Source organism: Galleria mellonella, unplaced genomic scaffold (genome assembly GCF_026898425.1).
Source record: "Galleria mellonella isolate WM207_F2 unplaced genomic scaffold, CSIRO_AGI_GalMel_v1 utg54, whole genome shotgun sequence".
Taxonomy (NCBI): Eukaryota; Metazoa; Arthropoda; class Insecta; order Lepidoptera; family Pyralidae; genus Galleria; species Galleria mellonella.
In genome coordinates this window covers 2,742,320-2,757,102 of record NW_026442114.1, presented here as the reverse complement: position 1 = coordinate 2,757,102, position 14,783 = coordinate 2,742,320, and the positions used below count along the sequence as shown (strand labels likewise).

General features: G+C 36.4%; 2 protein-coding genes across 3 annotated transcripts; one reads left to right on the top strand and one right to left on the bottom strand.

The window, feature by feature from the left end:
* Nucleotides 1-427: 427 nt before the first annotated feature.
* LOC113509762 (uncharacterized) lies at nt 428-4,588 on the bottom strand. Its single transcript, XM_026893174.3, has 4 exons — nt 4,040-4,588; nt 1,951-2,843; nt 1,742-1,877; nt 428-1,125 (listed from the first exon to the last, which is right to left on the bottom strand). Exons 1-4 carry the CDS (start codon nt 4,512-4,514, stop codon nt 836-838), a joined length of 1,794 nt encoding a protein of 597 aa, XP_026748975.1. The 5' UTR covers nt 4,515-4,588; the 3' UTR covers nt 428-835.
* Nucleotides 4,589-5,370: 782 nt separating this feature from the next.
* Nucleotides 5,371-14,356, top strand: LOC113509635 (vang-like protein 1). 2 transcript variants are annotated; one of them, XM_026893000.3, is made up of 5 exons: nt 5,371-5,762; nt 5,966-6,114; nt 7,759-8,733; nt 9,395-9,713; nt 10,546-14,356. In XM_026893000.3, the coding sequence occupies exons 2-5, from the start codon at nt 6,029-6,031 to the stop codon at nt 10,852-10,854; spliced, it is 1,689 nt and encodes a 562-aa protein (XP_026748801.1). In that variant the 5' UTR covers nt 5,371-5,762; nt 5,966-6,028; the 3' UTR covers nt 10,855-14,356. The 2 variants fall into 2 exon arrangements, with proteins under 2 accessions (XP_026748801.1, XP_031766623.1); XM_031910763.2 differs by having other exon boundaries at nt 5,731-5,804.
* The last annotated feature ends 427 nt before the right edge of the window (nt 14,357-14,783 follow it).

Sequence of the window (14,783 nt, the reverse complement as noted above, 5' to 3'; positions counted from 1 at the left end):
CACAATTTCCGGTGGGAAAATAATTTGCCATCTGATTCAGATCATTGATTAGAATCAGCAGTTTTCGTTTTGGCCGACCTGTCCCTTCCATCACAGATAATATAATACCTTCATCCAGTTAACTACTTGAAATAAGTAGTTAGGTATATATATATATATATATATATATATATATATATATATATACTGGGGGTTTAAGCATTAATTTTGTGGATACGAGTACTATGTTCTTTATGAGCTATGACCAATAGAAACATTTTTTTTAATTTGTAGTAAGGAACTTTTAAAGATTATTATTTTGTTTACCTTAAAAATCGTTCTAATCAGGCCTAGGTGTTTCGCACTGTGAATAAATAGACACGAATTTATTCAATTTATGGATTTTCCAAAGTTTAGGTAGGTACAAGAAAATATAGGCAACCAAAAATTAAAGATACTCTAGTTTTAATTATTAAAATCAATTAATTAATTGCCCTCCACGTGGTCCCTCCTGTAAACCATTGTGCTGAATTCCAGGTGTATTCATCACGGTGGACTAATTGACCTGCCTTTTCATTCTCATTTATCGTCCCTCACTGGTGCCCCGCTAGCGTATACTGTTAGCGCAGGCGGGGTTACCACTCCATAGTCATCCATAAAAAAAAAAACTACTTCGTCCCAACAACCCACCCGGAATTAGAGTTGTATTTATTTGTAAGTTGTAAAAAATGTTAAGTTAGTTATGACTCCATAACTTTTTTTTTTAATTCAGTATATTTTAGCTTGAACAATTAATGTAGCTTCCCTTACAATTTTATCGGAAAAGGCGATTTTCCATTTGTAAACTGTTATTTCCTTATCTCCTTCGTCTGAATGACGATGCGAGGAAGACGCAAGCGCATACTAATTGCAAAATGCTCGCGGTCAAGAAACAAGTCTGGTACTCGTAGTTCCTTATCACGCTCCATACGGTGAGGAAGATGGCCACCACGATATTAGCGGATGTCATGGTGGCCGTTGTACTGAACTCGTTCAAGCTGCTATTGCTGTGCAGCGGTTGTAGGAGCATGCTGCACGCGGCTGTCGCGAAGCTGGAGAACATGCACCAAGCTGTTAGAAGGAACTTGCTCCCTGTCAAGGTTATGCCTGGAAAAAAGGAGGCAGTAGCAGTTGAACGATCTCGTGGTTCAAAGTTGTTTTTAATGGATGATAAATAGAATGATAATCTCGCCTACGCTATCAGTATAGGTACTTTGGCGGAGCACCAGTGTGGGGTGAGAGATGATAATGAGCAGGTCAGTTAACCCATCGTGATGAATTTAATAAGAATTAACCACTATGGTTTCCAGGGGAATAATGTGGATGTTGATCAGATAGGATATATTGCTAGCAATGAAGCTGTTAGATCCCCATTACTAACAATTCCTTTTATCCCGTGATTCATGGTTAATGGTGGTTGTTTTGCGTAAGTGAGAATAGCAATAGGGTTCGATTTTCCGTAGGGACAATAGGAAACTATATCTTTTAAGTTGCCCTATTTTGGACATTCTGGTTTTTTACACCGCAGAGATGGTGCAACATATTTGTTTGCGGCTTACCTGATGGTAAGCGGTTTATGAGAGCGTGTAACACAATTAGAATTGCACGCAAGCTGTTAATGAAACTTTTTTAAACCTTTTTTAAAAACCCTACGCAGTAGTCTCTTGCTAAAACTGTTGTACCTATATTCTTTGTTTGATTATATATTTCGTTCAATGCTTACCGTAAAATCCAATGCAACCAGTTAAACAGAACAGACTGCAAAGCCTAGCTTTTTCATTGATGGATTTTGGCAAGAACATGCAGATTGACACGAAGCATAGAGCCGAACCGTGCGCCATTGACAACATTTTTGAAACCTGAAACAACATTGGACTATAAGAACTGCTATAATAAGGAGAAGTTAGAGAATTTCTAATTAATTCTACATACCCCCCAAATATTCATCGACGGATTCTGTTGCCAAACGAGAAGCGGAAATACAACTCCTAGTACAAGGACAGAAAATGTAGTGCAGAGATGAAGCAATGTGTACAAGTAGAAGTTGAGATCCAGCAACATGCTTTTTATTGCTATAATATTCTTTTTTAACGTTCCAGTTCTCCTTATGGTGCCTTCTGTCATTTCTGTGGCAAATACTACACTATTTTCTGGGGAATTTACTGTTGTTTCCCTGTACAACGGTTGAGGATTTGGCCCGTCCCTGTCTATACTCTCGAGTTCTTGGTAACCAGTGATCCTGCTATAGCTGGTCACATCAAGGGCACCGAAGTCTGACGAAAATCTATTATTAGATGGAAATTCGGTGTACATCGTGCTAAAATCTGAGGAAAATCTATTCTCGTTAATGACTATCTTCTTCTCGCGTTGTTGAATTTGTGGGTCCATGATTTCTTTAGCATTTCTTTTGGAGTTGAAGACTACTACGTCGTTCGCATCTTCTTCTTGTCCACTTGGTCCTGCAGCGGCTGCAGGCCTCTGTTCTTGTCTTTCATTTGATCGGTTCTGATTCGAAAATATAACTTGATCATCATCTTCAATTGCATCTTGGAGCATCCTATATGTAGTTTTAATGACTTTCTCTATGTACACAGGTCTAGTATATGATGCTAAGAAAAAGCAATTCTGCATAATAATTGCTCCGTATATCATCACGACTGCATCGCCCGAATATAAGGTGCACAGGTAACCGACCAAAATGGGCACAAGACAGTTGCCTATAGTTGGCGCCATCCTGATCAGCCGCTGCGGTATCACCAGTTTTTCCCTGAAGTAGATTGTTATTATCATTTCTGTTTGCTGTCCTGTTAGAGCGCATCCCATTCCTGAAAACATAAATAGATAGGTAGGTAAGTAGTTGTAACTGTTATCGTTTTGCCATCAAAAATACTTATAAAGAGAAAGAAAGGGGTTGTTTGTAATAAGATCTAACAGGCTCATTACTAGTAATATACCTAACAGTTCAACCTTCACGCATTTGCCCCTGGAAACCATCGTGGTTTCCAGGGGCAAATGTGTGCGTGGTGAATTCAGCAAATTTTTAATGAATTTACCACGATGGAAAACTGACCTGCTTCATCTTTACCTATCCTTCACTGGTGGCTCGCTAGCATATAGCAATAGCGCAAGTGGGGTTACCATTCCATGACCTATGAGTATATGAAAAACTTATATGATCGGATGACAGGTTTACGTGGCCTTTAAAAACTATTATGTTTCCTATTATGTTGTGTTTTTTTTTTTATTATACAAGTTAGAATGGCAAACAAGCTGACGGCACACCTGATGGAAAGTGGTAACCGTCGCCTATAGACATGAGCAGTACCATGCACATAACAGAGTATACTGTTTCGCCCATGATACCCCTCATGCATTGCCATTCCTGAGGACTCAGGTGTTATTCCTCTGTACCCAGTAAATTCACTCTATGGTATATTCCACTCTTCAAAACGAAACACAGCCATGCAAACACAACTGCTTCACGGTAGAAACACGATTGGGACAGAGGTACTCAAGCAATCGACTTTCGTACAAAGTCTCCCTCTGGTAAATATATACTATTACGTTTCCATAAAACGTATCTCCATCATTATGAATCAAGCAGAGAGGTTTGATTATTGTATATATTTTGTGTGTATGTTACATGATATCTGTTGTAATGTGTTTCCGAACATAATGTTTTACTCTGCTCTGTGTTAACTAATCTTGATGAGAATAAAATGTCGAGTAAGAATTAACAAGCATTATAATTAAAACTATTAGTCCTATATTAATAAAGCATCTATCTACATTCAACAATATCTTCGCTAGTACTTCGGTACTGATGGTCGAATTACTTGCTTATGGTGTTCGGTACTTTTTTTTACAACTTACGGGCTTTATTCCAAAGTCACTTGTTTTTTTGACGATGTTAAATTAATTAATTGATTTTATACATTTTCATATCCCCCTCCCCCGCCCCTAGTTCTTTATATTTCAGCAGGCAATGACGAAAAACAACATTTTATGAGCTAATATTTACCTGCGAAAATGCCAGCGAATATGTTTACAATATGATCGTTACTGTCAACGTTAGTGGAGTAACTGGACAACAGTACACCGGCCACGGTGAGGCACAGCCCCGCCAGGGCTATAAACCGAGGCATGTTGAACGTTTTCACTATAAGTCTGCTCCATGAATCCAACAGTAGTTTAATGATCGTCGTCATAACTGGTACTAACATTATATCGGCATCCCATATTTTCAATGTCTCTCCTTCCTCGTGGTCCACTTCTCTTAAACCTTTTAAAATGACTAATCCATACAAGGTAAGTATAGCGGGTACTGTGATTTGATACACCACTGCTGATACAACAATCAACCAACCGTACCCCCCATCTGGGGGAGTTGGACCGATTTCTGGTTGTGACGCGACCACTCTATCCAAATGTAAGTCGACTACTCTGTTTTCACGACTTTCGTTTTGATTCACACTAGAATTTATTTCCGACTCCATGTTTTTTTTTAAACGATAACAATAGCTTCATGACTAAAACATGTAATCCGGACAGCGTGTGAGTTATCAGTTTGCAATGGGTGTGGTATCTTATCATTACTTATCATTGTTGTAATCACTGTTGTTCTATATTTTTCAAAATTACCGCCATGGTATTTTAGACTCGTCATAGATAATATCATAGACTAAGGATTACATCAATATTTTTTAAATATTTATTTATTTATAGCAAGGCAACAGATTACAAATTGATACATTTATAAAATAAATATTACATAAAACGGCATTAAATTTGCACTCCAATAACTGCTCTGCATAACATTCGATATTATATACATTAAAAGAATGACGGCTATAAATTTTAAGTAACAAATTGGCAGCCTTAATGTAACTTTGCAAGGATTGTTGGAAAATATCAAGCTCCTTGCATACATTGTTATATTTTCTGCACATGCGGATAATTGCATTGTGATACGATACATTATTATTATAAATTGGTATATAAAATAATTTTGGTATTCTTTTATTACCTATACGAAATGAAATAATGCTCAACAATGTGCTACTGTCCCATTTATAATTTATTATTTTACAGAGAGCAATAAAATCAGACATAGATCTTCTATTTATAAGAGAATTTATATTAAAGTAATTAAGTCTTAATTCATACGAATGAAGTTTCCTTCTCAGATCAAACTTAGTGCTCAAGAATCTAACAAAGCGTTTTTGAATTGCTTCTATTCTGTCAATGTAGTTCTGATAAAAAGGAGACCAAATAACAGAACAGTACTCGAGTGAACTTCTAACTAGTGTTGTATAGAGTGACAAAATAGTTTGCGAGTTATCAAGTTTACGAGAATATCCTGACTCATTCAAGTTTGGGTTCATGTATCTATTTATTGCTCCTCATAGGACAAATGGACAAAAACGGTTACGCTGTCTTCTTTGTCTAACAATCGGCAATAGATTTGCAAGTGATTTATGAGGTTTCATATAATTTTTTTTCGATTTTTCAAGTTTCTGAACGCAACTAGTGAATATTATGCGATTAAATACAGAGAAGTATGAGCGGCTTTTCCGTTAGAAAGAGTCGGACATACACCATTATACAAGAGTGAAAAAATAGCAAACAGAGACTTTCTTATTTACGTTTGTAATTGGCCGTATAATACAATATGAATTCCACCGATCGACATGAGTGACTGACTGAGACTTCAATTATAAAAATCGTAAATTAATAATGAGAAGGTAATTTCTACGATCTCTTGGCAAATTAATGAAATAGTGAATGTAAGATGTGATTTGTTTTTGCTGTTGTTTGAAGATTTGGATGTGTATCTCGTGTTTAAAGACAATTTCTGCATGCTCAGGATCCGTGAAGCCCCAAGCATTTTAATTGCCCTCTTGAGTGCAGTGTTTGTTTTAAACTTAGTGGTCATATATTATTACAGGAGTGCCAGTGAATATGCTCATGGATAAGATAGAGGAAAGGATATTCGCGGATCATCACAATAATGGAGACGGAATCTGTGAGATCCGAATTGAGTAGCCGGTCTCGGCGCAGCTCAAGGCACAGGCAGCATACACACCGGAGCACCAGGTACTTTTGTCTTAATAAGTTAATGGTTCACTTTTTTGGGTATATAATCGGTTTTCGCAAGTAAATAGTTACTAATGTCAAAATGTTTATTAGCAAAGAAAGTGAACCAGTTTTGAATGAAAATGCATATGATTAAGTGTAAAAGTTGAAGTGACACAGTTGAAGTACATTTTCTCAAAATATATGTTTTATTTAGGTTATATATATATATATATATATATATATATATATATATATATATATATATATATATATATATATTATATATATATATATATATATATATATATATATATATATATATATATATATATATATATATATATATATATATATATATATATTAGCACAAAAAGAAAGCATAGAAATTTAAATAGCTAAAACTTATGTGAAGCAATCATCTATTGAATCTAAAAAACTATACCAATGTCAAATACTTCAAGAGTTTGTTATGCCGTATTATTGTTTATTTGTTAATTAGCATGCTGTGTTTCCTTTAAAATGATTGTACACAAAGTATAAATAGACAGTAATTTTAATATTAAATCTTATCAGTGTAACAATTACTGGGAGAGCAAATAAAGATAAAATTAAAATTCATATTGCTTGGAACTAATAATCTAAAATACTAAAGAATATATTTTGTATAAAACTATATGTAGATTTTATTTTCTGTTTATAAACTAAAAACATGCTTGATTGACATGGAGTAGAAATATATGAAAAGGGGCATATAAGGATTACAACAAATTATCTAAACAAAGTAGTACTATTATAAAGTATAATTTAAAGTTTTTTTTTATACAACTTAGAATGGCAAACAAGCTGAGGGTCTACCTGATGGAAAGTGGTAACCGTCGCCTATAGACATGAGCAGTACCATGGACATAACAGAGTATACTGTTACACCCATGATACCCCCCATGCCCCTGAGAACTCGGGTGTTATTTCTCTGTACCCTGTAAATTCATGCCATATCCCACCCTTCAAACCGAAACTGTAAATTGTAAAGTAAAGGATATTTTTATTTATTTTATTGTGAAAGTTTTAGTGTTTATTTATCTGTAGCAGTATATAAAGCAGTCTTATTGGTAAATAATCTTATTGAAACATTCCTTGGGGAGAAGATTCTTAATTAATATTTTTTTAAAATAATATCTAATAATTTTACATAAAAACTTGTTTGCCTTAGTTGTTGTTGTTCATTTTATTGACTAAAATACATGCCTACTTTATTTAAGAAATAACAAAGTAAATAAGTTCACCATGAGGTCTCAGCACAGAATGGGTCACCCATTTTTATGGATGTTGCTAAAGATGACTATGGGAACTTAGGAACTTGAGAGAGGTGGGCATGAGTGTCCATCTTAAAAAAATTGTGAAACTTAACTGTGGTCACTAACCCGCTTGTCAAGTGTGGCAACTACTGGCAAAATTCCTTAAGGGGAAGGCCTATGTTTGACAGTGGTCAGTTAACTGATGATATATTGAAGTATAAGCAATTCTTATTAATATAATGAAAGTTTTATAGAATGGAATTTATCTCAGTGTAATTATTATTATTTGTTTTGAGATACAAACTGATTTTACAAGTTTAAAATTAGCTATTGCAACTTATTGAACCATATTGATATTTTATTTCAGAAGTACTAAATCGCAAAGAAAAGACTGTGGAGACAACACAATGGCCCCATTCCAAACCAGTGTGAATATTAACCCCGAAATGGGAAGAGATGGACAAGAGGTTATTGAAGTACAAATTCTACCCCAAGATGAGAACTGGGGAGAAACGACCACCGCTGTAACTGGAAACACATCTGAAGGCTCCCAATCCATGGAGGATATCGGCAATTGGCCAATGGAGAATGATACGGGATTAGGTTTTCTCTGTTCCAGATATTTTGGCACTACAATATCGCTCGGACTTGCTTTTGTATCATTTGTGAGTCCTTTAACAATGGTTGTGTTGCCCAAAATAGGGTTTTTCCCTGACCTATCTGATAATATAGCAATACAACCAAGTCAAAGAATACAATTGCTCGCATGTACTGCTGAGTGTAAAGGTATTTTGTTATCATTGGCGTTCAAGCTTGTCTTACTCGCCATAGGAGTTTGGGCAGTATTTTTAAGACCGAGAAATGCTATTCTACCAAGAATCTTTGTATTTCGCGCTATGACACTAGTTATTGTAGCTGTATGTATATTTTCCTACTGGTTGTTTTATATTGTACAAATAACGGAAGCAACGAAGGCGTTGGCTGTTGGCGAAGATGCTATTGATTACAAGTCACTTGTTGGATACGTATCCAATTTTGCAGATACACTGCTTTTTATACACTATGTAGCTGTCATTCTAATGGAGATACGGCATCTGGAACCAGTGTATTATATAAAGGTAGTGAGGAGTCCAGATGGAGAAAGTAGATCATATTCTATTGGGCAGCTGAGTATACAGAGGGCTGCCGTGTGGGTCTTACAGAAGTATTATACGGAGTTTCCAATTTATAATCCATATTTGGAGAAAATACCAATATCAAAATCTCAGAGGAGGGCGCAGTCCAGCATCAAGTTTTATGACGTAGACAGTTCAAATACAAATCCATCCTCAGGGCAACCAAGGTATGTAATTTTGTCGGACGTTTATATTATCAATAGAGTGTAATAAGTATTATAAATGTAAATAAATAATGAGGCTGTAAATTAGGGATTTGCAGTAGATAAATATTCTGTTAGTCAGGTACTAATTTTAGAATTTGATGAAGTTACAGCATTTTATATGAAAACTATAGAATTTATAATAATTATTAATACAACTAGTTTCACAGTATTTTTTATATCTAAAATGTATAAATATGAAAGTATCTAAAAATGTAAGCTGAAAAAGAGGCTTGTATCTGGTGCTTGCAAAATTATGTTCAAACGATAGATTTAATATTATTTTGGAGTGTAGGACAACCATACTGCAGACCGACATAAAGGATATGTTAATTATATTTTACAAGGATTTTTAATGCGTAAATATCGAATGGCAGCCTTGTTTGCGCTATCAGTATACGCTGGTGGATAATAGCTGAAGACGAAATCGGGTTGACTGACTTACTGCGACGACTTTGACAAGAGTTAACTATGATCGTTTCCAGGAGAGAGGTTGACTCGGTAGGGTGTATTGCTAATAATGGAAAAGATCTGTTACTAGCAATTCCTTTCCCTCCAAGTTTTTGACGAGGTGAAAATCAGTATTAAACTAGTATATGGCTAATGTGTTTGTTGGCGGCGGCAGGACGGGCGCGGGGTCGTGCACGGGCAGCGGCGGGCGGCGGCGCGAGGCGGGCTCGGCGCACAACGAGCGCTACTACGAGGAGGCGGAGCGCGAGCGGCGCGTGCGCAAGCGCCGCGCGCGGCTGCTGGCCGCCGCCGACGACGCCTTCGCGCACGTGCGCCGCCTCCGCGCCGCGCCCGCCGCCGCCGCCGCCGCCTCCGCCGCCAGCGGCGTGCTCGGGCCGCGCGAGGCGGCGGCCGCCGTGTTCCCGTCGCTGGCGCGCGCGCTGCAGAAGTACCTGCGCGCCACGCGCCAGCAGCCGCGACACTCCGCCGACTCGGTGAGTGCCCGCATCCACTGCCACTACTGCCACCGCCACCCTCCACACCCTGTCGATGGCTTAGTTCGAATGGTATCCCATATGTAGCGTGAATCTTTACGTTCAGTTAATACTTTCCCTGGAGGCATGAATTTCACCCCTGCGATCGATACTTCTTCAGTGAAAATAGTACTAGTTCAGTGTCTTCCCAGCACTCGAAACCCTTAGCTTATAATCCACTTAGATCTAAATATTTACCCTTGCTATTGATTCTCCCTCAGTGAAAACGATGATACTAGTTCAATGCCTTCCTACTTGAGATGCTTTCCTATCTTGACAATGAGTATCTACTAACTTGGCTTAAATCCTTTCTGCAATTCAACTGTTATATTCCATCCGTAACATGATGATATAAATTTACATTATATATGTATGTGAATAAATGTCTTCATACACATATATTAAAAATAGTTCTATTCGATAGATGTCAGTCAAATAACAGAGAAAATAAGAATGGTGGCTATTTTTAATAATTCAGACACCAGATCTATATTTAAAGTGTATATAATTGACACTAGATGATTGTTTACTTCCCTGTGACGTCACTGACGCGATATTACTCAAAAGTTGCGTTTTGGCCTACTGACGATCGTGTATATTTTTTTTATGAATGAAAATAGAATGGTAACCCCGGCTGCGCTAACGGTTTACGCTTACGTGACCCAAGTAAGGGATGATAGGTGAGAATGAAAAAGCAGGTCAGGTAGCCTATAGTGATGAATACACCGGGGGCAAGCACGTGGAGGTGGAGCTGGCAGGGCAGGCGGGTGGCATTACCGAGGATGTGGTGCAGGTGCTGGCGCACCTGGCGCGCTGCCTGGCGCAGGACGCGTCGCCGCGCGCGTTCGTGGAGCCGTTCGTGGTGGAGGGCCCGGTGCTGGCGCACGAGCAGGAGGCGCGCGCGCTGCAGCGCTGGGCGCTCATCTCCGACCACCTGCTGGCGCGCCCGCTGGCCGCCGGCGTGCACTTCCAGCTGCGCCAGGGCGACGTCTACCTGCTGTGCTCCGTCAAGCGGCTGCCCAAGTTCAGCCTCGCCGAGGAGGTGGTCGATCCCAAGAGCAACAGGTTCGTGCTGCGGCTCAACTCCGAGACGTCCGTCTGACACGACCACTGCCCGAGCAGGGATGGCCACAGATACGTATGACATTTAGATTTTATTTAGATTAAGAATCTCACTTCGAAACGACAAGCCAATGATTGTTTAGAGATTAGTAATTTATTTGCAGACGTTACCGCCTTATTCATCGAAACGACGGACGTTTAAACTTAGATAAAGAAATATTTTCTCCTTTTCTTTTACCCTCAATTTTTAATTTGAATTTTTTTCTTTCGTTTTTATAAATACACATAGGTAACACTATAAAATGAGATTAATAATGCAATATTATCACCAAGTGATTTACTGACTGAAGTTAAACTAAAGTTGAGATAGGACGAAGCGAAAGGTTAACCTCCATAATGAATCTTCCGTTACTAATGCCTTAGTGAAGTAATGGTGGTTTCGCTACAATAATATGAGGTTTATAAACGCTCTCTGTGCAAATGAGAATTGTTAGTCACTAATATTGCGCGGTGACAAAGCCGCTTATATGCATTCGTAGTAGACAAAGTTTTCAAATAGGAAAACGAATGGCTGTTAAGATGTCCACTAGCCAGTCATTAATTAATTCAGTTGGAGTTCTAATTTCTTTAAATAACTGTTAACCATTTCGATAATAATATGTGTTAAGTAACCATACAAATCACTTGCCCCTTCTAGAAAAAGTACAAACGAATCTATTAATAGAATCGTTATCGCTAGCGAATCCAGGTGATAGAATGAGATGGCGATGTGTGCTGTCTTTTTCTATCTTATGTGAGTGCTAATCGAAATGATTCTATAGATAAATTCGTTGTCTAATACGGCTGGTTCTCAAGCTAGAGTACTCTTCGTTATGAGGAACCAGGCAATGTTCATAATTTTTACGTTAATTATTAGAGTGTTTTCACACTTTCTTTCATGTTGAGAAATTAGTGCAAAAGATAAAGACAATAGACTTTAATAGCTAAAATAGGCGTACGTCGGAGATTTTTATTAGTAAGTGTGGAACTGAGCTCAAATTTTACTTGCCACTGGGCAGCTATTTACGCTTGTTTTTAATGTAAATAGAAGGAATGTAGAGTATCGAGTAGGCTAATTCGTTTTATAAAATTTGTATTCTGTGAATAAAATTGGCGGGAATTGTTTTTGTCATTGTCTATGGTATAAAAAAAGAAGTGCGTCGTTTGTCTTTATCGTTGATCCGATATAAGGTTCATATTTGTGCCAGGCTCTACGACGACGTCAATCATTAGTACAAAGTATTATTTTGATTATGGTTTGATAGCTGCTTTATTTATCTATTTATTGCCTGTGTAGACAAGAGACATTTTGTCTACGGATATAATTTCTCTTTGTTTTTGCTTACTCTGTCCAGTTATTTGAATCTATTAAAAGAATCATAATTAATACATTTTAGTCTAGTTATAATAAAACGCCCAAAATTGCAAGTTACAATGTAGACTTGAAATATTTTACAAGTATTTTAAATACACTATCGGGACTTAATGCGATTAAAAATTACAGGTAAATTTTTAATCGCTTTAAGCATTTAAATGATTTTTTTGCAAGTAGCCTGTAAAATAACATTCTGTCATGTATATAATTCACAGAGACTGCTATAAAATATCGTTTAATGAAATAATTTCATACTCATAGTCGCTGTGCTCAAATGTATTCGTGAGTCATCGGCTGCGGTTGATTAGTGGTGAAATGAAATCTCAGACTATTGACTGAATCGTAAAAGCGAATTAATTCTAGACTTTAACACACTGATCATAAAAATCATATTTAAAATTTCATTTTCAATAGAAAATAGAAGCAGTTGTGAAGTTGGGTGATTGAGATTTACAATCGCTGTCTATTATTTACAAAAAAATATTTCAATAAATGAATACTAGCAATAACTCCCATGTCTACGACAACGCACATCTTTTGACAGATTGTGCGAAGAGAAACTTCATCTGTGGACAAAGAGTTCATCATCTGTACATACCTTTATGTAATGAAGGAGATAGATTATGTTATCTGTGGTCCGTACCCATTGATTTTTTTTTTATAATTAAGTTACAGAATTTTTTAAAAATGTCCTCAATTGACATTAAATGTTTGATAAAAAAATGACTTTGTGCAATTGAAATTGATTATTCTAAATAAAATAGATGTAAGGTGTGTGAAATTAAGCCGTTTTGAAGACTTGATATGTATTTGTAGTTTTAAGATTTTTTTTTATGAATTTACACTTTATATGAAGTATTGTAAATTTTGTGTCATATATATATTATATTTTTAATGTGTAGTTCTAAGTACAATAATTATGCACAAATAGATTAATTATCATAAGTAGTTTGATATTTAACTAATATAAGTAGATGGTTAATATGTAAAGAAGCGATTACTATAGATCTGAATAGAATAGAGAAATACGTCATTAAAATGCGTTCGAATGATAACATATTTGTACGTACAGTACATACAAATGAATAGATGTTTGAAAGAGAGAAAAAAAAAGATACATAAAGCATAATTATTATATTTATTTTTTTGTAGAAAATTGGTAAACGAATCTCTATTTTTATTTATTTGTTTATTTTATTGGTTATCTCCAAATAAATCTTTGAGATAGAATGAAATGTTGCCATGTCTTGTTTCTCATGCAATCGTTAACTAATATCGATAGACTCACGTTATTGCATGCATGTGAAAGAATGTGACAACGTTCAGGTTCTTATACCATGTATACCCTTATACTCTACTTGTCTAAAGGGTTGTTAATATCATAAATTGCTAATATGGCACGTTTTAGAACTGTATTCCGAATCACCAGTGATCATTTTAGACTAAGTTCAAGTCAGCTTTGATTTACTTTTTAGACATAATTACAGGCGAGTGCGATTCGTACAAACATATCAAGTTTATACTTCTCATTAACCTATGCTACTATTGTAAATTTAATGCCATTTCGGGAAAATGTACAGAACTCTCGTTTTTTTTTTTTAACAGCCGATCAGCCGAGACTATCTCTGTACGATTGATTCAACCAATCACAATAGATACTTTTTACACAAGGCACATTTCAAAACACGTTACACGTTCAGTATAATTGTTTTATTGATAAATATTAATACTTGATAATTCGATTATTACATTGGATAAATTGTAATTTTGCAAAATTATCTCTTTGTTGACGTCAGATTTTTTAAACAATGATATTGTAAGTTGCATTCTCTAGATTAAAATTTCACCTTGAGGGTTTTTGCCAGTAGTTGCCACGTTTGGCAGGCAGATTGGCAACCGCAGTCAGGCTTTGGAGATGTTTTAAGAGGTACACTGCTGCCTATGTCTTGCCGTCCTTAGTCGCCTCTTACGACACCCACGGGGAAGGAAGGAGTGGCTTATCCTATGCCGGGACCACAAGGGAATTATCGGATATTTAGATTCAGGTTATAAGTATATGGGGACATTCTGTTTGATATCCCATAGAAATTATTGGTCTAAAGATCGGTGGTTATATATATATATATATATATATATATATATATATATATATATATATATATATATATATATATATATATATATATATATATATATTCGCCTATAAACAGAATTATTTAGACCTCCAACCTCCAGCGTTTTTTTTTATACAACTTAGAATAGCAAACAAGCTGACGGCCCACCTGATGGAAAGTGGTAACCGTCACCTATAAACATGAGCAGTACCATGGACATAATAGAGTATACTGTTTCGCCCATGATATACCCCCCATGCGTTGCCATTTCTGAGGACTCGGGTGTTATTCCTCTGTACCCAGTAAATTCACGCCATATCCCACCCTTCAAACCGAAACACAGCTATGCAAATACAACTGCTTAACGAGAGCTTGCGAGTTTTATAGTTTAAAAAGGGTATCGTCTTATATATTGGTATTAAAATCATAGACAAAATAGAC